This window comes from Lissotriton helveticus, chromosome 1_1 (assembly GCF_964261635.1).
Source record: "Lissotriton helveticus chromosome 1_1, aLisHel1.1, whole genome shotgun sequence".
NCBI lineage: Eukaryota > Metazoa > Chordata > Amphibia > Caudata > Salamandridae > Lissotriton > Lissotriton helveticus.
In genome coordinates, this window is record NC_136057.1 from 1,257,135,512 (window position 1) to 1,257,157,980 (window position 22,469).

At 43.1% G+C, this 22,469-nt stretch overlaps 1 protein-coding gene across 1 annotated transcript in view; it reads left to right on the top strand.

The window, feature by feature from the left end:
- Positions 1-22,469, top strand: part of MUC19 (mucin 19, oligomeric) — a 1,331,159-nt gene that overhangs the window by 94,339 nt on the left and 1,214,351 nt on the right. The window contains exon 22 of the mRNA XM_078649731.1: positions 621-855. Within this exon, the coding sequence (XP_078505857.1) occupies positions 621-855 (235 nt within the window). The remainder of the gene's footprint in view (positions 1-620; positions 856-22,469) is intronic.

Consider the following 22,469-nt stretch of genomic DNA (forward strand, 5'->3'; position numbering starts at 1 on the left):
CGAATGGGGCTCAACACCACAATACCTGCATTCTCTGGCTTGCCCATATGTCCCCAGCCGCCTTCTCCTGGAAAATTCATGGTGCCCAGATTTAAACTTGCTAGGATGGGTGGTCGATCCTTTTCTTATCTTGCTCCAATCCTTTGGAATGCTCTCCCTCTCGCCATCCGTAAAGAAACCAGTTATCCCTGTTTTCGCAGATCTTTGAAGAACTGGTTTTTTAATTAGTAACTCCTTCTTATTTTCTCTCTTCTGCTTCCAGTTCCATCCAGGCACCAGCAAACCCTTTTTGGGTAGCTGTTGTGCCTTAAAAAATTTATTAAATAAATAAATTAAATACATTAAATAAAATAAACAAGCTTAAGGTGTGGAATCATGTGCACTGCTGTTGTCAGGCGGCATATAACTGACAGCTTCTTCTTATAATAATAATAATCATCCCCTACATATCTGCCTGTGCTCTGTTCTGTATGGATGTCAACGGATGTACTTATGCATTTCTGAGCATGGTTGTAACTGGGCTTCTTGTAGGGTTTCCTTTTGAAGTGTACATGTCAAGCACGTGCGGAAATCAGCATCTTTGCATTAAAAATGTATCTTTTTTTTCCGCTGTTTTCTAGGCGAATGTGGCACATGGGGTACAGGAACATACCGCTCCTTGAACAACGTTATGTTCCACTGTCCATCAGCAAGTCTGATATCCTACTGCCGCGACTGCACTGATCCTAACGGGAATGGCGATTTCAACATAGAATGCAAGAGAGATGATTCAGGAGCTTTCGAAAAAGTGATGGTATTGCTGGATGGGAAAGAATTTATTAAGACCAAGACCGCCATGACAGTGGAAGGCACAGCGTAAGTTATACATCCAATTGTAGCTGAAGCATTTCTATGCGCTTAAAAATGTTGATTTGGTACAGCCTTAGAGTCTCTTATAATTTTTGATTGGTTCAAACAAGTTGTGCTTTGCACTGTGAAACAAGCACTGTGCATATGCATGAGGATTCTTGCATACTATATTTGAAATTGCAACATGCATTTGGTTGGAGAAAGGGTTCCTGCATGGCTAACAAAGGTTTGGACCCATGCCTTGAGTTAATTTTAGATAACTGCAGCTTTTGGCCCTGCAGCTCGGAACACATGACCATCATGCAAGTGCACTGGATGCATTTGTGAGATGCATTGAGGCCCGGAGTGGGCTTCTATCATCTTGAGGGGCTCTATTGGCCCCTTAATACATATGCTCTGTACATGCCATCAACTCGCTGGGCAGTAGAGGAATGAAAGTGGTGCATAGACTGGGCAAGATGAGCATTTGTACCTGTCCATACCACAGAAAGTTGACTACTGGCTTCTCCCGCCTTTTTAAATTGGCCTGCCATTCCCTTGCTACTGGGTCCTTCACCCATTCACGTGGGACATGGATGTCACATATCTGCACCTTTATGCATGTGTAGAGGATGTGTGTTTGGCACATGTGTGACTAAGGTGGTCACAGCTACATTGGAAAACATTTTGAATTAGCTGCATCCAAAATAGGGCTTTGGAGAAAGTCAAGACTTTCTCCAAAGTGAATTGCAATATTCCCTCCCCAGGTCAGGGGATTTGCAATGCCTTTACTAGCCCATTATTCACTGAAATGGCTGCCCCCACAGGTTAACAGGTAAAGTGAGGCAGCATTCCTTTCTTTTGTACCCTAGTGTCGGGTTAGTACTGATAGGAGATTTACAGCTTCATCCCACCTTCGTGCTAGCATCTTGTAACAAAGACCTTGGCTAGAGTAGTCGGAGTGGAATAAGAAAAAGGAGCAGAACTACCCAGAACCAGTCTCATAGCAGACTGTTGGAATACACAGCTTTCTGCAACTTTATTATACAAAAAATAGGACTTCAGGCTAGTGTTCTAAAATGTCTGTAGCAGAAACCAGGGTCTCTACACCTATGTCATCAAAAAACTCTCCGAGACCCAGAATTAGGGTATCCACCACCAGCTCCCCTTGCAAGGATCAAAACCTGAATCCTGGGCATTTTTTACCAAAACTACCTGGAGAAGCTGCTTAGACCGTGCTTTGAGGGAGAGAGCTGAGTAGCTGCCCAAGAGGAAAATTGGAGGTGCTCTTTCATGAAGGAGATGCTCTACAGAAGAGGCGTGGAATTAGTCACACCGCACAGCTCGAGCTTCTCATGCTATGATTTAGTACCGGGATCACATTCCACACTGAAAAGGTTGCACAAACGGCACCATACAGAGTGCCTGAGGGCCCAACTCAATTCAATTTGAGGATTTTATTGAGTGCGTGGCTACCCAGAATAGGCATCTCTGTGCTAAGGTCAGTTAGCTTGGATACTGAGTGTTTAGGTAAACAGATCAGTTTGAAGTTATTTTCCTGAAGCTCAATAGGTCGTCGTTTTGTCTGAGACTAAGTGATAATGTATTGAGTGTAGAGGCAAGATGGATAAACAAACAGCCCTTGCATGGGGCTCTTCTAATTTGGAGGACAATGAAAGGGTTGATAAAATGATGGAAAATACAAGGGCCTACTTTGTGCTTCGCATGGTGAGTGATACAGAGTGCTTTGAATTGGAACCTACTGCTTACTGGCAGTCAATGAAGTGTGACAAGGGCCGGGAGAGCCTTTTGAAATTTAGGGATGCCCAGTAGCATTAGGGCAGCTGTGTTTTGACTGACTATCAGTTTTTAGGTCTCGGCCTGATCCAGCGCAGTCGCTGGCCTGGCCGAGACATTAAGTAGGGCGTTTAAAAGTGCTACTTTCCCAGCGCCCAGCTTGCTAGAACGCGCACAAGAGCGCGCGTGCATGCGCGTAATAGCAAGCTGGTGGCCGGCAAGGTAGCACTTGCGGTGACTCGCGTGCGCACCACTCGCGTCACCACTCGCATTTTTTTCTTCATTTTATTTCGGGTCTGCGCGTCTTTACTTTTACGGCTGCACGGCCAATGCTTGTTTTTATTTATTTCCCGGACGCGCGCACGCGCCCAATGTTTGTTGAGACTGCATTAAACTAGTCAGAAAACATTAAAAAATGTTTTTATTGATGAAGATGAATATTGCGTTCTTCAAGGCAGGATCCTCAGAGGCAGCGCTGTTTATGACCGGCAAACCTCGGGGTAAGGCAGATCACAAAGATATCGGGCATGCCCAAGTTGACAAATGGCAGGGTGTTGTCAATCAAGGAAAAGAAAAAGTTGAACACGTATAGAAGCCTCTGGGCATCCTGCTGCCAATGCTGTAAATACAGGATATGGCCATGTGACACTTCCACACGCACACCTCCGGGCTCCATTCGGGCTTTCCTTCAATGCCCCGCCTCACCCAGGAAAATGAACCAAACGGCACACCGTACAATGAGTTGCCACTTCTTCCCATTCTGTCATTTGACATTTTGAAAGAACTCTTTCTGGGTTCTTGTTCAGCAGGTTTGGAAATGAAATGGTGAAGTTTCAACAGCTCAGCTTTCAAGGTGTTCTCGGGCTCGGTTAACAGCAGTCTGAGTACAGGACGCCAGGATAGACAATACAGTCTTTTCATCACAACAAATAAATGTGTTTAATTATTCGATTGCTTAATTTTAGTATTTCATAGAGCGGCAAAATGTCGCCTTTCTACCCTTTCCGAGACCTTCAAGACAAAGGAGTCAGAGAAAAATGTATCCCAGTATGTTTTTATATCATTGTTCATACCGCACTTCTATCGTATCTTTGCACTGTGAACAACTGTTAGAATTACCCTATTTAATGGTGTTTAATTTACTGACCTCAGGAGGGTGGCACACTGAGGTGGCCTTGCAGTGATCTGAACTCTTGAACTGCAAAGCACAGCACATGTTAGTGGTGAGCATTTAAAACCCTGCACCTATTTTATTGGCTTTTTTAATCTGTTCCAAAGCAATGTAATAACATTCTCATAAGTAAGAGAAAGTACACAATACCCAGCTAGACTACTTTTTTCTTTAACATTTCTAGGCCATTCCTATCAGTAGTGCATTCTTAGCCTATATTTAGGCTCAACAAATCAAAATTGCGATTAGAAGGTGTTGCTGAAAGGTCCTTCTGCAAGAGGTAAGACCAACATCGAACCCAGTTTTACAACAGCATTACATTTCTATCCAGGTTTCTAACGGAAACTGCATAGGAGACTCAGCTGAATTTGGGGCTTCTGATCATCACTAGCTGGTTGCATGTTATTCGTGTAAAAAACATGTTATAACACTCGCACACATTTTTACCAAAAGTATTACTGTTTTTAATAGAAATTGTCATGTGATAAAAGAATGTTTATCACTAGAACTAGGGCGACATTATGTGGTTATTTTCCTGAAGAGCTGTACAAAGCAGCGCTAAAATGTTCCATGGTGAGGTTAGACAGTAAAACTACTTGTATTAGAAAGGTTACTGCAGCTAAATATCAAGCAGACCTGCACCCATACGCGACCCAGGCCGGCACACAAGCAATCTTGCCCACGCCCTTCAGGTACAGCATGATCACTCTCATGAACACCTTTCCTGGCGTTAGTGTACAATCGCCAAATAAAAACGTACTGGCCCAAACAGAACATCGCAGATCTAATTAATACCCAGAAAAGTTCAACAATTAAAAAATGTTCTATGCAAAAAAATGTGGCAAACGTGAATTTCCTAGCTGTGCTCTAGCCGTGTCCACAGCCTTCTGCCTCTCCCCTCCAGCCAACACGCAGGCATTTTCAGGCAAGTGATAACTCTCCAGACCCTGCGGTTTCTGAGCTTGTTTCACCAAAATGCACAGGCAAATGTCACGATAGCACTATTATGGGCAAAAAAATCACATCGCATTGTTTAAATATTCATTCCTAAAAGGCCACGTTCTGCTACAGTATAGTTTCTAAAAGTAACTTAAGATCCACAACCGTTGCACCAATGTTTACATAAAACAAGCAGTTTAAAAGCCAATCATCATGTGCAAAGCAAGACACTCCCACTCCGTGAATGCAGAAGCAACTTTGACTGAAAAAACGGTCTGGTTCACGCAGACTGTGGCAGCGCCTGCCCAGATCACAACCCAACAGCGGCCATCACAGTAGTGGAGGCAAACCATCTGCAACCGAGAGTGCCAATCTTTGCTTAGGTACAAAGATCAAGAGAACTAATGTGGGATATTCAATATTTTTTCTACTATACTGGTTAAACAAGCATTGGTATAGCCAATAGGTCTCGCATTAGGGACCTTATAAGTGCTTAACCATGCAACAGTTGATGTTATTGCACCAAGGATATTGTGCTGCATAACTAAACACTTATAAGGTCCCAAAGGCAAGACCTATTGGCTATGCCAATGCTTGTTTTTATTGCAGAGAGTGGGTTGCCTAAGTAGAAGGAATTGTTGCAGTCGAGGCGGGGGTATAGTATTAAGCCTTGGATCACTATTGTGCAGGCAATCAATGGGAACCATTATAGAGACTTCCTCAGTCCTTTGAAGAGGCCAAAGCAGTTGGATGCCACATTCTTTGCTTAGGAAGCCATGGAAAGATTACTCTCTAGCGTGACATCCTGAATTTTCTCTTCTGGTTTCAGGGATTAATGGTCACCCAGGGACGAGGGCCAATGGAGTTTGTCCCAGAGTGATGAGTTTTTGCCAACCACCAAGACCTCCATTTTGTCCCCGTCTTACTTTAGACAACTGGCAGCCATCCATCTGCTGATCTGTTTTAAGCAGGAGTTTAGTTAGTGATCTGGAGCCTGTATGAGGGAGACGATGATCAGTGTGTCGTCCACCTTAGAAACCATGGTGACGTCAAGGGAGCAGATGATATCTGAGGGGTGGATGTATAGATTAAAAAGTGTGGTGCTAAGAGAGGAGCCCTAAGGAACTCCACATTTTAAATGGTGGATTGTAGGAAGAAAAAACTCCACGCTGACTTGGAAGCTCTTATCATTTAGAAACGGCAATAGCCATTTTAATTCACATCCTGTAATGCCGGCCTCTTTAAATGTACCAAGTAGGATATGAGATTGTGTTAAATGCTGCACTTAAGTCAAGCAAAATATGTGCAGCTGATCCACCTTGATCGAGAACCTTTTTGAGTTCCTCAGTGGCCAACAAGAGTGCTGTTTTTCAGCTACCCAAGTTGATTTTGCTGCTGCTCAAGTAGATTTTCTACTTGAGCAGCAGCCTTCTGACTGCGAGTGGTCACGACCACCCACAATCTCCTGCATTGGAATAACCTTGGCAGATAGCCTCCCAGCGACCAAAAATCATGCTAAGGGACGCCAAATCTCGCTCGCAGTCACCAATTTACCATTTTGGCACACATGTGAGAAAAAAGTCCGCCACGTGGCAATTGGCAGAATTTTTCCAGAACTCTACACTATAGAAGTAATGCAGAGTCACCAAAATCAACCTATACCACCAGCAGCACAAAATATTTTGCTCACCCCTAGCACTCTCCTTTACCACAATACTGTTTCAATGCATCACAAGGGGGAGGAGAGATCTTACTGAGCCTCACTGACTCTCCAACTCTGAGACAAGTTCATAATTGGTAGGGTCAAAAAGGAATCCTTTCCCTGACTGTTCTAGTGCCCTGAGACAACCCTTCTTTAAGAAGGTCTTGCAAGAGAGGATTCGACAGTGGCTGTGTGCAACATCAAGACCGATACAGAGAGAGAAAAGGAGACATTTATCTGTAAAACTCCTCACTTATGGACCAATGATTTAGCTCATACAGAATGCTTACAGTATTCACTTTTTGAAGTGCTGCTTTTTGTTGATGATCTTTATCTTTGATGTTTTTCTGCTATTTACCTATGTTCTTAGAATAATTGATACATTTCTTAATTATTTAATGTCTAATTAGTAATCATAGTAATTTTGTTTACCTCCTGGCATAATGGCCTCCACTCTGTCTTGAATCTTTGTTGTATATTTTTGTCACAGCTGCTGCCCTTTCTGATCCCCAGGGCTTGCCTCTTTCTAGTTCAAATTTGTGGTGTTGAGCTTGGCAGTCTCACTTCTTTTATAAAATTAACTTTTGCCTTGGTGTTTTTATCAAGTATTTCATAAATTTTAGCTTCACAGACATTTAAATCACTTTGATATTCATCACGTCTGAGGCTGTCATCTAGTTTATCATGTCCATCTACATTAATGCATGAAAATGTTCGTAAACATGAATACTTTGACAGTTTCATAATCTATATAAATGACAGGTGTTATTGCACAAAATACAATGGTGTAAAAACCCATTCTTTGCTGGGAACTTTTAAAAATGGGAAAGAAGCCTGTGAAATATAGATTTTATCATCATTGTGATAACCCCAAAAACACTCTGCAGCTCTTTAACATTGTCATGCGGCATTGAGGACCAAATTATGCAACAGGGTTTTCTAAATAATGCAGCAGCAAATGCAAACCAGGAAGCACATCCTCTGCCAGTATTATTTTTATCCTTTTGAGATAGAAACAACATATTTGGTGAAATGTGTGAATGCAGTAAATACATAATTATATGGTAAACGCTGCAGATTCACCTAAATACATTCATCTTCACCATTGCCCATTGTTTTATTAACAATGTATTTAAGAAATATAAACAAAGCATGCACTTTCTAATTTCGAATCAGTGCCCATTGTGATAACTGCAGTGTGGCGAAGGCAGGCTTTTCAAGTTCACTGCTCAAAAATAAATATGTGATATAAAAAGTGAATAATAGGTACCATATATAATGTGATTCTACATTGCAAGCTCTGTGTTTTGGTGACATTTACAAACAACTCAGCCTTCAGCCTTGTGATTTGTGATGTCACTAGAACGTTGCGATGGAAGGAATTGGACCAAGTTACCTTTCGCTCCCTCTTGATCCCCCCATCTCTATATCTGTATATATGCTATAACGCATGCGCTCAACATGCACTTCGAATTTCCTAACATATAGAATCACTTATGACATGTTCCATGATGTCATTGATGATATCACTGCAACACCTGAAATGGATCATTGATGACAACACTGTGCATGGCAGGGCCATGACTTATAGTTACTTTAGAACACAAGTCATAGTTACTTGAGATACCTATAAATGGTAAATGTAATTGGTGTTGTTTGTTTAAAACATTGTTTTCACTGACTTTTTTTTTAATCTAACTATGATGTCCCTTCAGTGTTTACTTTTTTTCAATGAATTTCTAAGTTGTTTTTAAATACAAAGAAAGACATTATTAGGTTTCCCAACATCCATTTAACCTTTGTTTTACCCCCAGTAAATTTCAGCCTCTTTAACCTACAGTAAGATGTCCATCACCGTGTGCGACATAGGTTTGGAAACCCAACTCCCTGTTAATGCTGAACCCTGCATGCTCCATGCCCCACTCCCACCGCCCATGGTCTTGAGCCATGCACCGAATGGGATTGGCCACAGGGCCAACATCTATGGGCTCCCAACCCCCTGCAGTATGTAACAATATAAAGAGTGTCTTTATGAGTAAGGTAGATCTACAGGCGTTGTCAAATGGTCAGACACCAAATTATAAAAAGCAGCTGGCCTACTCTATCTATCTACTATCTATCTACTCCTTGATAAATAGCCTACTGGCTATTTATCAAGGAGTAGGCACATTAACATATTGGCTGTGTCAAAAAGTCACCAATAACTATAATCAAATGTATATTTTATAAATTCACACATTGCAATTTTTAAAAATAGGGATTTTCAATAAATCCTTTAAAAAACATTTAACATATCTTTGAGTCTTTCATTTTTAGGTGGTGGTTCTTCCACTTCTAGGAACTCCACCAGGATCCAAAAATATAAATAAAAAGCCCTCACATTATTGGTCTGTTCTTGCTTGGAGCAGTCAATAACAAATGGCCAGCTCCTGAATCTCCTTTATTATTGTTTTTATTGATTTACATTTTATTATGGGTGTCACGTCTCACCCCGGACAGCCAAACTTTATATTCATTTAGGGACAAGGAAGGAGCCTCAGGGCTGCCACAGCCCCCAGCAGCTCACCAGCTAGCACCCATAGTAGGTGCCAGCGTGAGACAGCCATTATTTTAAATTAAGCGTCCCGGTGCCCACCTGGCCCCCATCCTTGGTGGTAGGGAAAGCTGGCTCCACCCCTGTGCGCCTGCCCGGGAGGGAGCAGTTTTCTTCTGAGCCTCATCTGGGCCAGTGTTCCCTGCCCTGGGAGTGTGATCAGGGAATTACCTCTGTATTCCCTGACTGCACCCTTCTGGGCTGGGACCAGCGGTATCACCGGGGGATATGACACTGCTTTGATTGGACCCTGGAGGATGGAATTCCTAAGGCGAGTCTACAGCTTTGGGGGTGAGATCCTACACCCCCACCCCATAAAAAAGTTGGCTTCAGTGGATGAGGTCTGTGCGGCCCTATGAGTCCCCCTCCCTTAAATTTAAAAGGTTGCCCCTGGGGATGAGGTGCCCAGGGTCTGTCTGAGGCTTGGGTGGGGGTTGCACATCCTCCTCCCCTAAATTTAAAAGACTGCCCCAGGGGATAGGGTCCTTGGGGTCTTTCTAAGGCTTGGGGAGGAGGGTACACAGCCGCTCCCCAAAATATCAATGTCAGTACCAGGAGATGGAATCCTTATGGCCTCATAACTGCTGAGGGAGAGGAACAGAATTCCCCCTTCACCAAAATGGAATGATTCGGCAAACCCTGGGCCCTGGCCCACCCCGGGGGAATATTTTTTAAAAGGGTGGGAGCCTGTACAGTTAAATATTTTTTTGCCCCCCCCCCTACCAGACTGAGTGGAGCAGAGTATCCCTACCCTGTACACCTGTATGTTTTTTTATGTTCTGCCTTGACAGCATAGCTATTACCAGAAACTATGTGAGAATCACCAAGAGAGGGGCTTTGACACCACCCATACATTAGGAGCCGGAGTTCATTTGCTTGGGCAGAAGTTGTGTGCCTCCACAAAAAAGTGCTTGCCATCTGGCAGCTGTGATCATTTTGTTTATTTACTCGCCTGGCTGAGCTTGAACATTCAGGGACACACACATAACATTGTAATACTAGAAAAATGGCTTAGATAACTATATACCCTACAGTATTAGTATTGGTAGCAGCACAGATGGAATTAAGTACAGTCATTAACATACATGGATTTGTAGGCCTGGCTTGACAGTGCAACTGTCACCTTACCTTATATACTCAACAAAGAAGCGCTACAGATTTGATTGAGCAGAATTAGAGAGCTTCCACACAAAGGACTGCAGGTATTGAACTTTTTGGCTTGTGACAAAGTTTATACTTGATGCAGCAGGACTGAGTTGGTTATGGTGTCAAGCCTGTGATCGTGGCTACAGGCCTAATCTGTTTATTATGAAATGTTATAATGAAGGCACTAGGTCTGACATATTTATTGTGAAAAGTATATGTTAAAGTTGATGAGCATTTAGGTGTGAATTGTTATTACTCTATCTTAAAGCCTATGGATGCGTTTTTTGTTGCATGGAATTTCACCGAATACCATAGTAAGAAAGGGTTTCGAAGTTATCGGCCCATTTTGACAAGCCCTGGAGGGGTTTTGCTCTGATTGTTCTTGTACGCTCTGTTGAGAGGGGTTGTATAATGTTTTGCTAGATGTATTTTTCTACATATTAGTAATTTTATACCTGTATTCATGATGATTGCCATTATATATGTACTTGAATAGGTCGGTGTTGGGTAAAGTGTATAGCCAATGTTAAAAGATAAAGCCTATAATAGTTCATTGCGTAAAGGCTGCCTGATTTCATCAGTTTGATCTGTTTATTATGAAATGTTATGACAAAGCCAGTTGGACTGACCTACTTATTATGAAAAGTGTGCATTAAAAACAATAGTCTATTAAGGTTGGATTAGTATTGCTGTATACTAAAACCTGTAGGCATGCACTTTGTTATATGGAATTTCACAGTTCACGGTAGTAGGCAAGATTTGTGGTGATCTACCCAAACAAACTGTGGGGACAGAAGATATGCACTACAAACATCCTTATTAGGCTTTCGTAGGAGAGACAGTAATTTTTTGGACAATTGTAATTTTGTTTACATTTATACTTTTAATACTGTGTGCCAGACAGTTGCCTAAAGGAAAACGTACACTTAGTACAATTGACTTTAATTGGTTATGGTGACATGGTAATGATAATGGCTAGATGCCTGATTGATTATTATTGATTGATTGATTATTCTATCACGATAAATTCAGTAGGCCCAACATACTGACATCATAAAGCATATGTTAAAGTCAATAGGCATTTGAGGGTACATTGTTATCACTTTACAGATATTTTGTTGCATGGAATCTCACCGGTTACCATGGTAGGCAATCATTTTGGTGCTGGTTACTCCTTCTGACAAATTGCAGATATAGAATATTTGTCCTGTCAGAATCCTTTTTAGTCCTCTTCGGAGAAAGAGAATTTTGCTTTTCCTATGGTAATTTGGTAAACTATATCATTTTTTGACTGTATGTCTGATGAATGCTGTATGAGAAAGCATATGCTCAGTACAGGAGGGCTCAATTGGTTATGGTGATAAGCCAATGATAACAGCTTCAACCCTGATTGGTTCACTGAGAAAAATATTCTGTTACCATAGGTTTGATTTATGTATTATGAATAGTTAAGATACACACATATGTTTTGACATATTGGTTCAGAAAAGCATATGTTAATATCAACAGGCATATGGGTGGATTCCTATTCCTCTGTGTTAAAGCAATCCGATAGGTAGTTCGTTGGGCTACTTTTCTAGGGATGCTTTTGGTGTTGGTTGCCGCCGCTGACAAACCCTAGGAGGAGAAGATTTTCACTGTAATAATTTGTGCTAGAATCTCCTCTTGTATGGCGTTTTAGGATCTGAGCAAAATTTCCAGATTCATGCCCATATATAGGTACAATTCACATTGCCCTAATATAGGCATAGAAATCATACCCATATTTACCCATGCAGTCCAAATACAGGCATGGCTACTTCCACTTGTACCAGAAAGCCACAACGATTTCTTGGAAAATCGGCTTAAGCAGTCAGGGACATCCCCTTGCTTGAATATTGATTTGTCCAAGAACTCATGAAGTTTTCAAAGAACTACCATTCCTTTGGGGTTCTTTGATGATGTTATTATGCCCAACTTTACGTCAAACTAGGCACCTTCAAAATATAAATATCCCTCACTTGCTCTAGCAAGACACGATGGTTCGCAGCAGCTCGACTATCTACTTGCCCGACACAGCTCGCTACTGCAAGTGCCAAAGGAAGCCGACCCTCCTGCTGACGCACTGATCGAGAAGCTGTCTTTCTCTTGCTGAGAATCCAGCTCCAGTGTTTCCAAGCTCCCCTTGCGGGGTGTTGGGAAATCGAGTCCCGAGACAGAGATACCAGACCTCCTTCATTCTAAACTAAGGTTTGGAGCTGATTAGAACCTAAAGAGAAATCTTGGATAGATTATTGGCAAAGAAACTAAACCTATGCTACACCACACTTACTTCTTCCCTCGTACTAGACTTAGGTTAGGTACATCGGGATAGGCGTATTTTAGAAGCATTAGTTGAGTACTTTTAGCCTTTGTTATTTATGTATGTAATTATATATGGTTTGGAAACCATACAATGACTTACAATATTATTTTATAATACTCTTCACGCTGTAGGCATTATATTTTACAGCCTGTATTACAATTGTAGCAGTTCACTTTACTTGCATGAGAAAGAAGACTGTTCAATAAATCCTTTTATTGAAAACGACCGTCTCTCTATATCTCTGCACCTCTGATGAAACGAAGAATGCACGATTGACTGAGTAAAATATTTATCTATTGTTTCTACGACTCTGAAGATACGTTTATTCTTGGGGAAACAAAGTTGTCATGTTTATGCAGTTGTCAAAAACTAATCCCTTCTTGTGAATTCGAGAACGTTTCTAGTGACCTCTGAGCTAACTGGCACTCACAATTAAGTTTAATATATTCAATAGAGACCTAGTCGACTTAAGTCCTACGTCAAATCTATAGGACATATTATTCCAATGCTCAGAGCCTATTGGGAATATAGGAACTACAATACACTCCTTTTGTATGTCTTCCAGAATCTCGAATTAAAAAGAAATCAGATAATAACACATCCATATACCTATATATGTAAACATATAGAGACATAGAGGGCCTTTGGGTCGACCCTGTTTTGCCATTGGTCTGTCTGGGTGTCACTTATACTCTGCTTCCATCCATGACAGTGAATCGCATGGGATAATTGTGCAGTCTGTATTAATCATTGGCTCTTTGGCCCCGTGAGTGGTGGCATTTTCTGATCATGTCTTCACATTCACCTAAATATGAATGTGCTTCAATATCAGGGATGGTTTTCCAGTCCTTGAGTTTTCTCCTTTTATAGTTCCCCTTTCATTTATTTTCTTCTCCTCTTTTTATTTTAATGTTTTTAGGACAACATTACAGATCTTCATGCAGTGTGAACGGGTTGCTTGCCACTCATTTCATTCCCAGTGCTCCACATTCCACATGCCTACTTTCTCTAAATGAGGAGATCATAATTGAATGCTTTTGTCCATAGTGTGTCATTGTTTTACCATTTAAAGATGGGTAACACATTGGGTCTAAATGTAGCGGCCATGTTTGAACTTTAAAACAGCAGTAGACTATTTACAATACCTGTGGAAGATGGAGACCTACTGCCTTGGTTAGTTTTGTTATTGCAAACATTTTCCAGCCCTATTTAGATGGCAGAATGCTTTCTAATTGTATTCTTAAAATCTATTTTGCATATGTTGTTAAGTTTGTGTTTGTTTATTGTGGTTGTGTCAGAGAGTGACTATAAGAAGCTAGACCTGTTTTCATTGCCAGTGCTTGTTTATTATTTTTGTAGGACAGGTGCTGAGTCCCTATGTCCAAAAATGGCTGCTTTCACATCTTTGTTAATGTGGTGGCAATCATTCATATCTTATCTTTTGTTCCTTGGATCCGTGAATGCTCCCCATCGCTAAAGGTCCATATATTTCAAACCTTAATTTCTCAAAAAACTGCTGAACAGATTTAGACAAAAATCTCAAAAAGCATGTTTTCAGAACGAAAATCTAGCTTTCTGCAAAATTTGGTGTAATTCCATTCAGCTGTTCTGCAGTATCGCTGTTCAATTATCCTATGGAAGATTGCATATGGAATCCATGTTTTGACCCCCCCTGCCTCCCACTTTTTCTTGGCCCCACTTGATGATCACTCCAAAACTTTCCAAGAAGGAGCTGAGGTGGAGGAACCTTTTATTTTTTGCAAAGTTCTGTAAGTAGTAAATTTGCATCCGTAGGTTGATGTCTGTATACGGGTACAGATGTACTACTTTTTGGTATTTACCAATAGTCCTTGAAAGCTGCACTAGGCAAGGGTTCCATGTGTACTACTAAGAATGTCAGGAGGGGTCCTTTTGCCCCTTTGTGTAGTTCTTCATAGTGAAGAAGTGTGCACAGGAGGAACGGTGTCCAATGTGCAAACACACATTTTTCTTTCTTACAGAAACTGGAGATGATAGCTTTCCCTTCCCATCTTGGAAGGGGACTTACTTCAACTGTTGACTGGAGCAAATCTGTTACCATTTCCAGAGTGGGAAGGATCATCTTGGAGTTTAGGAGTGTCCACAAATGTACTTGTTTGGGGTTGTTCGCAATGGTCTTAGGCAAACTGTGTCATGGATGGCCCATTTTGGACCCCTTCAGTGGGCTTCATGAGTACAGATTAACCTGCACTCATGACAGAGATGGCTGCACTCATAAATGTATCTTTGCAACTTGGTCCACAAGCTCTAAACTACTAAGCAATTACATCAATCAAAATCACCTGCTCTCTGAATGCAATGAGGTTACAGAGACAGCCATCATAGTGATGCTTGATGACAAACTTAGTATCCTACAAACAACACCCTATGTCTACAGTTGCTCCTTGATCAGCTTTTGTCACTTTCGACCACCATATGCCTATTAACATGGTAGACTAAAGAATGGGCTTCTGTGATTTTTATCTTTGCCCTGTCACATTTGGATCAACTTGTGAAGATTGTAAAACATATCTTGAGTAGCTCACCAATTTAGTGTAGTGTCGTGAAATGCATTATCTTGCATACAACATTGTTCGACCTTCACCTCAAACCCCTCAGTGATTCACTGGTGTATGCCAGAGTCCGTTTACACCACTATGCTGATGGCAAGCAACTCAAATGAAGGTCTTCTTTAAAGACAGCTTTACTCTCAGATGATATGTCAACAAATGCCAACATCGATGTCTAAGTACTCTTGCATGTTAAACCTATAAAATGGAGTTCATCCTCAAATCTTCTAAATTAAAAAAGAAATTAGATTCTGCTTTATTGATTGAATTAAGTCTGAATGTATTCTCGTTGTCTTCCTCAGACAAATCCCTTGAACACACTATCTGCAGTACCACACATTAAAAAGATAGCCTACACTAACAATTTCTTTCTTCTCTGAATGTAAAAATCAAAGCCCTCCTGGTGCCTCAACAATTGAGGACTGCTGCCCAAGAACTGTTGGCTTGATCGAGGTAATTATGATCTGGCAGGTGTCCCATTGATTTCTTGGGACATGAAAGCGCACATATACCTGGAGGTGTCTTACCGCTATATATCAGAGAAAAGAAAACTCAAACACATATTGCCAGTTCTGAAGAACCATCACTGACTCCCTGTTGGACTTGGCCTTGTCTGCAGGGTCATCCCCAAACGTTATGGCTTCAACAATTGTGTTTGTTGGCCTTAGTACTCTCTGCTCTTTACAACTGCTAACCAGTGCTAAAGTGTTTGTGCTCTCTCTCCCCTAAACATGGTAGAAATGGCTTGTACCCAATTGGCACATTTAATTTACATATAAGTCCCTAGTAAAGTGGTACCCATGTACCCAGGGCTGTGGAATAGTCAGCCCATAACTCACCTGATGCCCAGGCTGCTGGCGCAGGACGCCTCTTAGTTCCCATCTTGAACAATTACCAAATAAAGAGACGGGCGCTGGAAGCAGGAAAACAAGAATAGAGTTTTATTTCTCATGAGGAGAGCCTGTCATTTCGGACACTCGCATAGTGTCTTCAGGAGGTGCTCTAACAAGTTTCTCTGAGGCTTCGTCTTTTATACACATGTTTATGATGCACAAACATTCCTTATTACAATAAAGACACTTTGAAGTAGGAAAAAACATGCTTGGAATCCCAGCTTCAGGCCTATTCCCATACCAGTCGATCAGATGTCATCCTCCCCTCCTGAATGTAACAAGAGATTGCGATCTCTCAGCCGGTCATTCCTACAGGACACGAGGGCAGGAGGGGATGATCAAATCAAAGGTTGGGCAGGCGATAGGATCGGACACTTCGGCTGGTGTATCACGGTTTTGTTATGCTGGGCAGGGAAAAAAGGGGGGGTGTACATTCACGAGGCTTGGTCGTAGGACTTGGGACCAGGTCAAAAAGGCCAAGTGCAGCTGGAGGGGGCTCGTCAGCTGAGGGGAAGGGTGTTCTTGGGAGGAAATGGGGGGGGTGAGTCAAGCAGGGGTGCTACTTCTAGAGTAGGGTCATGCAGAGGGAGAGGGTCTTGTGGCCGATGCATGAGCAGTGCACGCGGGGAGGGGTGCCGGGAACAGATGGGCAGAGAGGCCATGGTGTCTAAAATGGCTGTCGTGTATGTGTGTGCATGGGTCTATGCTGGCGGGATAACACAGTCAGTGTTTAGTGATATCCATTCTGCTTACAACAAGGGGTACAGTGAACACAAATGAACGCCGCTTATGTACATATACATTGCCATTTTCAACAGTCGCCGCTTTTTTACATAAGCTAGTTCAGTTGTATACATTCGATACGATAGGCGGAATGCGGTACATATGATTTTACATTTGTTGGGTTATTCATACAAGTCTAGAGATCGGCATAATACTTAGTCGGGGTCAATCAAGAAAAAGGTTCAGAAACATTATAGAATCAAGTTCAGACTTTCTCTCCGGTGACATCAACATACAGAAAAAATGCTCTGATACCTTCGGGTCTTGTCAGTGCTATGTGAGACTTCTGGAAAACTAAATACATGAGTGACCGATGAAACATTTTTGAAAGCAACACAAAATGGTTGAGGGAGGAATTCAGTTCGATGCAAGCAATTAGTGAAGGGGTGGGCAGAAAGTTCAGGAAGGGGGGGGTCTTTGTCACAGTGTCTTTTTAACAGAGTCCGTCTTCTTTCGTTGGCGCTGTTGAGCACCGGCGGTGGAGCTATAGGTCCAGCTCGGATTCATCCTTACGCGTTGCAGGGTGCGATCAGTCCTCTGCTGTTAGATCACAGTCCTGTTTCCTAACTGATCTTCTTAGGGGTGCCTCATGCTGGGCACCTGCGTGTCTTTCTTCTTCCGTGGCAAAACCTTATTCTATCTAAATGTTGCTCTTCTTTTCTGAGTCAAAAGTTATGCGAAAAGGGTGATGTTGTTGAATAATCGAGGGAAGAGAGGGCGGAGTGGGATCAGATCTTTGAGCACACCAAGGGACCAAAGGAGCAAAGGATGACGAGCAGGCAGGCCCATCAGTCGGGCTCAAAAGGGACGGGGACTTCAGGCACGAGTGGGTCAGCAAATCGAGGGCTTCAAGGCAGTCCTTTATTCCTTCATCTGCCGAGAAGACATTTATACATCTCAATTCCGTCCCCAATCCTAAGTAGGTGGGGGATATGTTCATCAGTCACAGTCAGAAGTCATCACTTATGGAGTATGTAGGAGGGTCATTTCTATTGAATTCGTAAGCCTATTTGGCGTTCATTCGTGACGTACGTGGACAGAAATCGGACTCCCATTGACAGTGTATTTTATCAAACTCGAAATCGAGTCCTTAGGTTGAGACTCGCCCTTTTTTAGCCCAATTACTGACAATCTTACATTTCCCTTCGGGGTCGGCTAACTCTTGCAAGCAGGGGTGTTATCATCATGAGAGGGGGGGGGGCAGAGGTTAAACATGCTTTTCTTGGGGAGCGACGGTTAATCAAGGTCATCAATTACGCTTAGGGGATAGCTGATATGGAGCTGGGGTCAATCGGGAGAAGCGAGGATGCTTTGGACATCCGTACTTAAGTGCAGGGGGGTGGGGCAATCTGGGCATTAGGGATTGCATTTCTAATGAACTGAAAAACAGAAGACCATTGACGTTATAGTCCCCCTATAAAAAGGCCAGATTTGGGGACATCAGTCGTCTTACCTGTCCTTTCTTTCATTACCAACTCGGGTTCTATCGTTTTGCAGAAAGGAGAGGTAGTAATATGGCAAGTTACAATCGTTTTTAGTGTCTGTCAATTTTGCCGAACACCTTTGTGTTCGAAGAGACCCAATTAGGTTTGTGCCGGTGGGGCACAACGTTATCATACAAGGGAGGAGGGAACAGTGGGATCCTCAGAGAGAGAGAGAGAGAGAGAGAGAGAGAGAGAGAGAGAGTGAGAGAGAGAGAGAGAGAGAGAGAGAGAGAGAGAGAAAGAGAGAGAGAGAGAGAGAGAGAGAGTCCGCACTCTAAACGAACCATTCGGTACACGTATGACATGGAGAGAGAGAGAGAGAGAGAGAGAGAGAGAGAGAGAGAGAAACGTGTACAATAACGGGCCATTCAGTGCGCACACAACACAGAACAGCAGGTGTCAAGTAATACGGAAAACACAGGTAGAGGGACGACGTAGACCCATACATTACGTGCACACAAACTCAGGCGGGGGAGACAGCACATGTATTATGTACAAAAATCCAAGACAAAACATAGAACAGTGACTGGTATTATATACAAAAATCCAAGACAAAACATAGAACAGTTATTGGCCAAAATGATCTCTGCCTGTATGCTGCGCATCCTTAGCATCCTAAGCTCTTTTTACCTTTTTCTTCTCTTTTATCGTCGGCTGCCTTCACCGGTGGCTTTAGTTATATACACTTCTATGCCTTTGGCAATTGGTCAAGAACTAACCTGGTCGGGCTAGGATGTTTCCAGGCTTGAGGCAACAGTGGGTGTCAGTTGTGAGAACAGTGGGGCAGCTTTGATTTTCATGTCTATGAGGGTGCGAAAGGAGGTAGTAGATTTTAAACACTGGCAATACTCCTAGTCCTCCAAGCGGAGGGTACTTGGGTAAACCTCACCTCGGAATATTCCTTAAACTTTCCCTATTTAATTAAACGTAGGGATTTATTCATTGGTGCACGTCATTCTTGGTTGTATTATTCGGGGTGCCAAGCGAAGTCATATTTTATAGTTTCCGCTTCAGGCTGTCCTCCCAAGCTAAGTTCAGGGGGAGAAATAGTATCGTTGGCTCGTCGTGTGTAGGCACCATAATCGAAACCCTTTTTCCCAACTTTGTCCGCTAGATCACCATTTTCCTTTTCGTACTTTAGTCGACGTTCCGATGTGGCCTGCAGAAAGAGGGAAAAAGAAGGGGGGCGGGGGCAGCATTTTAAAAAACACATCAGCGCGCATAAACTCGAAAAAGGCTTTTACTTACTACATACTCGGGCTATCTCCACTGGACGCGGTCCCTGCCAACTTGGCGTTTGAGCCCAGGTGGACCGTTTAGTGTGGGAGAGATGATTATCGGAAGCCTGTGGATAGCATAGGTCGCTCAAGCGTGGTATTACGGATCGTGTGCAAGGGGGGGTCAGAACAAAAGGGCAGTCGGTGCAACGTGGGGGGGGCTCGTGCTCTCCTTTGAGGAAAAGTGATAACCTACAGTGGTACGGGGTCGTTTGTCGTTCGTACCAGGGGGGGGGTTTAGGTGGCACTCCTTTGGGGCGACTTAAGGGCATTTTTAAAACAACTTTCCTGACACAGGTAGCATATATCGTATAGGCTAAATACCAGGATCTTTAGCGGTTGCTTTAGGCTGTACTAAAATGCAAAACACATACAACAAAAACCTGGACCATTCATATTTGCAATATTTCTGCGTACTATACTTTTTAACCCTTAACTAATCGAGCTGGGCCATTTCACCTGTAATTTAGTTATATCGGCATTTATTCGAAATTCACCAATTTACACGTGACAACTAAGTTTGCTTTTTCCAAAAATCTTTAATAAAAAATGTCGGTGCATAAATACGGGCCTACAACCCTGTGGGCAGGCCAGAACTGTACATGTGGGGATACTTATTAGTGGAAAACCTAATGGAGTCGGTGGTCGTTGATTTCATAATAAAAAGTGCGGCAAGTACAATAAAATCATATCGAAACTTCAGTGTGAGCGAGTATCATAAGTGTTGAAATTCGAACTTTCAATAATCATGGTGCGCCACAACTCAACAACAATTCATTGTCCGAATGTTCAATCAGTACCCATCTCACTTCAATTTATTGTCCGAACACATAATCAGTACCCATCCCATATCAATTCATTGTGTTTTTAAAAATTGCATACATATTTCATGACACCAAGGCTGAGCAATCGGGGTACAACAAGGAGTTGAAAGTTTCATTTGTATCAGCGCCATTTTGGGGGCAGCCAGGCAGATCCAGGCACAGTCAAAATCTCCACCTACTCGTGGTTGGCCCAGAGCCTCTTTCGGCAGTCCAAAAGTTCCGTTAAAGGGCAACAAAAAGGATCGGCCGTATGAACCATCAGTCAAAGGGGGAGGGAGGCAAGAATTGTTTCCTACCGGGTCATACTGGGTTTTCACCGGAACTGATCCGAACTGTAGTCTGCAGGATTTTAGTCATTCAAACTGAGGCTGGCGTCAGCATGGGAGCGCCGACGTCTCGTGGCTACATTTTCACCGTTCCGCGGGCAATCATGGCAGTCATTCCCCATCGGGGGTGTCTGCGGGGGTCGGGGGCCCCCGTGGCTTTTATAGAATCTTCAAAGTCGAGGAGAACACTTCTGATTGTGGGACTCATTTCTTAATCAACAAGCAACCGGGCCATCTCTCCACGCCGGGCCCGCTCCAGCAGGGTCGACCGCCATTTTATGAGTGGGCGAACCCTCGCCGGGTGAGTGGAGCGTTGGGGGTGCCACTGGGGGCCTCCACCTGGGGAGGTGGGAGAGGCTCGTTCGCGCCGCCTCTCCCTCCCAGCGCACCCCACGCCGTTTTTCTCGGCGCTAATATTCATGATGGCCGGACCAGGCGATGAGAGGGGGGGGGGCGGAGGCATAGGCAAGACATCCCCCCCCGGTGGCCTGCAGGGCGCCGCTTCAGGGCCGAATGGAGAGCTTCTACCAGGCCGTGGCTGGACCAGGAGATGCGAGGGGGGGGGGTCGGTGGCATGAGCAAGACATCCCCCCCCGTGTTGTCCGGCCATTATTGAAGAAAGAAGAGGGGACGCCTGGATCCCGTTGGCCTCGGCTCCTCTTTTGGCCCACCTTACTCGACGACCTCCGGCCGACGGCTGGCAGCAGGACCCGCCCTACACGTGCCGAAGGTCTCGTCTTCCGGATGGGCGTAGCCGCGAACCTGTTGCACTTCGGGAGTTTCCAGAATGGGGGTAGGTATCTGTTGACTTGTATCTGTCTCATGTTACCGTTATTGGGGCGTGGCAGGCGGTGGGACAGACATGTTTGGAGCAGTGAGGGGTGGCGAAGCCTAGTTGCCTTGTGGCTGCCGCGATGTCAAGCTTGGCTTCTCTCACCATTTTCACGTTTCTTATTACGGACTTATTTCTTAACGTTTCTTATTTCTAGCGAAATCATGTGTTTCGTCGTGAGCTATTTCTAACGTTTTCTTATTTGTAGTGAAATCAAAAAACTCATCAGTGGCCTGCTGATTTTGCTTTCTTATTTCTTTCTTCCCTTTTTTTTTTCCTAGCGTGTTTCATGCTAAAGCTTCTGTTAACAGGATTCGGTTATTACTTCGTTATTGTTGCATATGTCCTTTTTATTAGGGGTGCCCTCTGGTCGAGCCAGATGACCTACCTCTAATAAATGGTCCGGGTGGAACTAGTTTACCAATCAGTGGGGAGTAGATATGCCCGGGAGATTACAACGGGGGACAAAGGTCCGCATTACCTACCCTTCACTACTTGTAAAGATTTAGACAGAATATTTCTTTTCTACGTTATTTGCAAACAGAGGATACCTTAAAAGAACTATTCCTTGAACAATAAATGTCCAGACAATCAATCAATCAATGGGGAGAAAAACAGGCATGACGGATTACAACGGAGACAAAAATCTGCATTACCTATCCTTCACTATCTGCAAAGGGGGGCAGAATATTTCTATTCTTCCCTGTTTGTAGACAGAGAATATCTCAAAGAGCAATAATCGATAAAAAAAATCGATAACAAACAATCAGTGGGGAGAAAAATAGGCATGACGGATTACAATGGGGGACAAACGTCTGCATTACCTATCCTTAACTATTTGCAAAGAGAGAGGAACGTTCCTATTCATCGCTGTTTGCAAATAGAAAATGTCTCAAAGAGAACCAATACTTCAAGTACAATCAATCAATCAATCAGATGGAT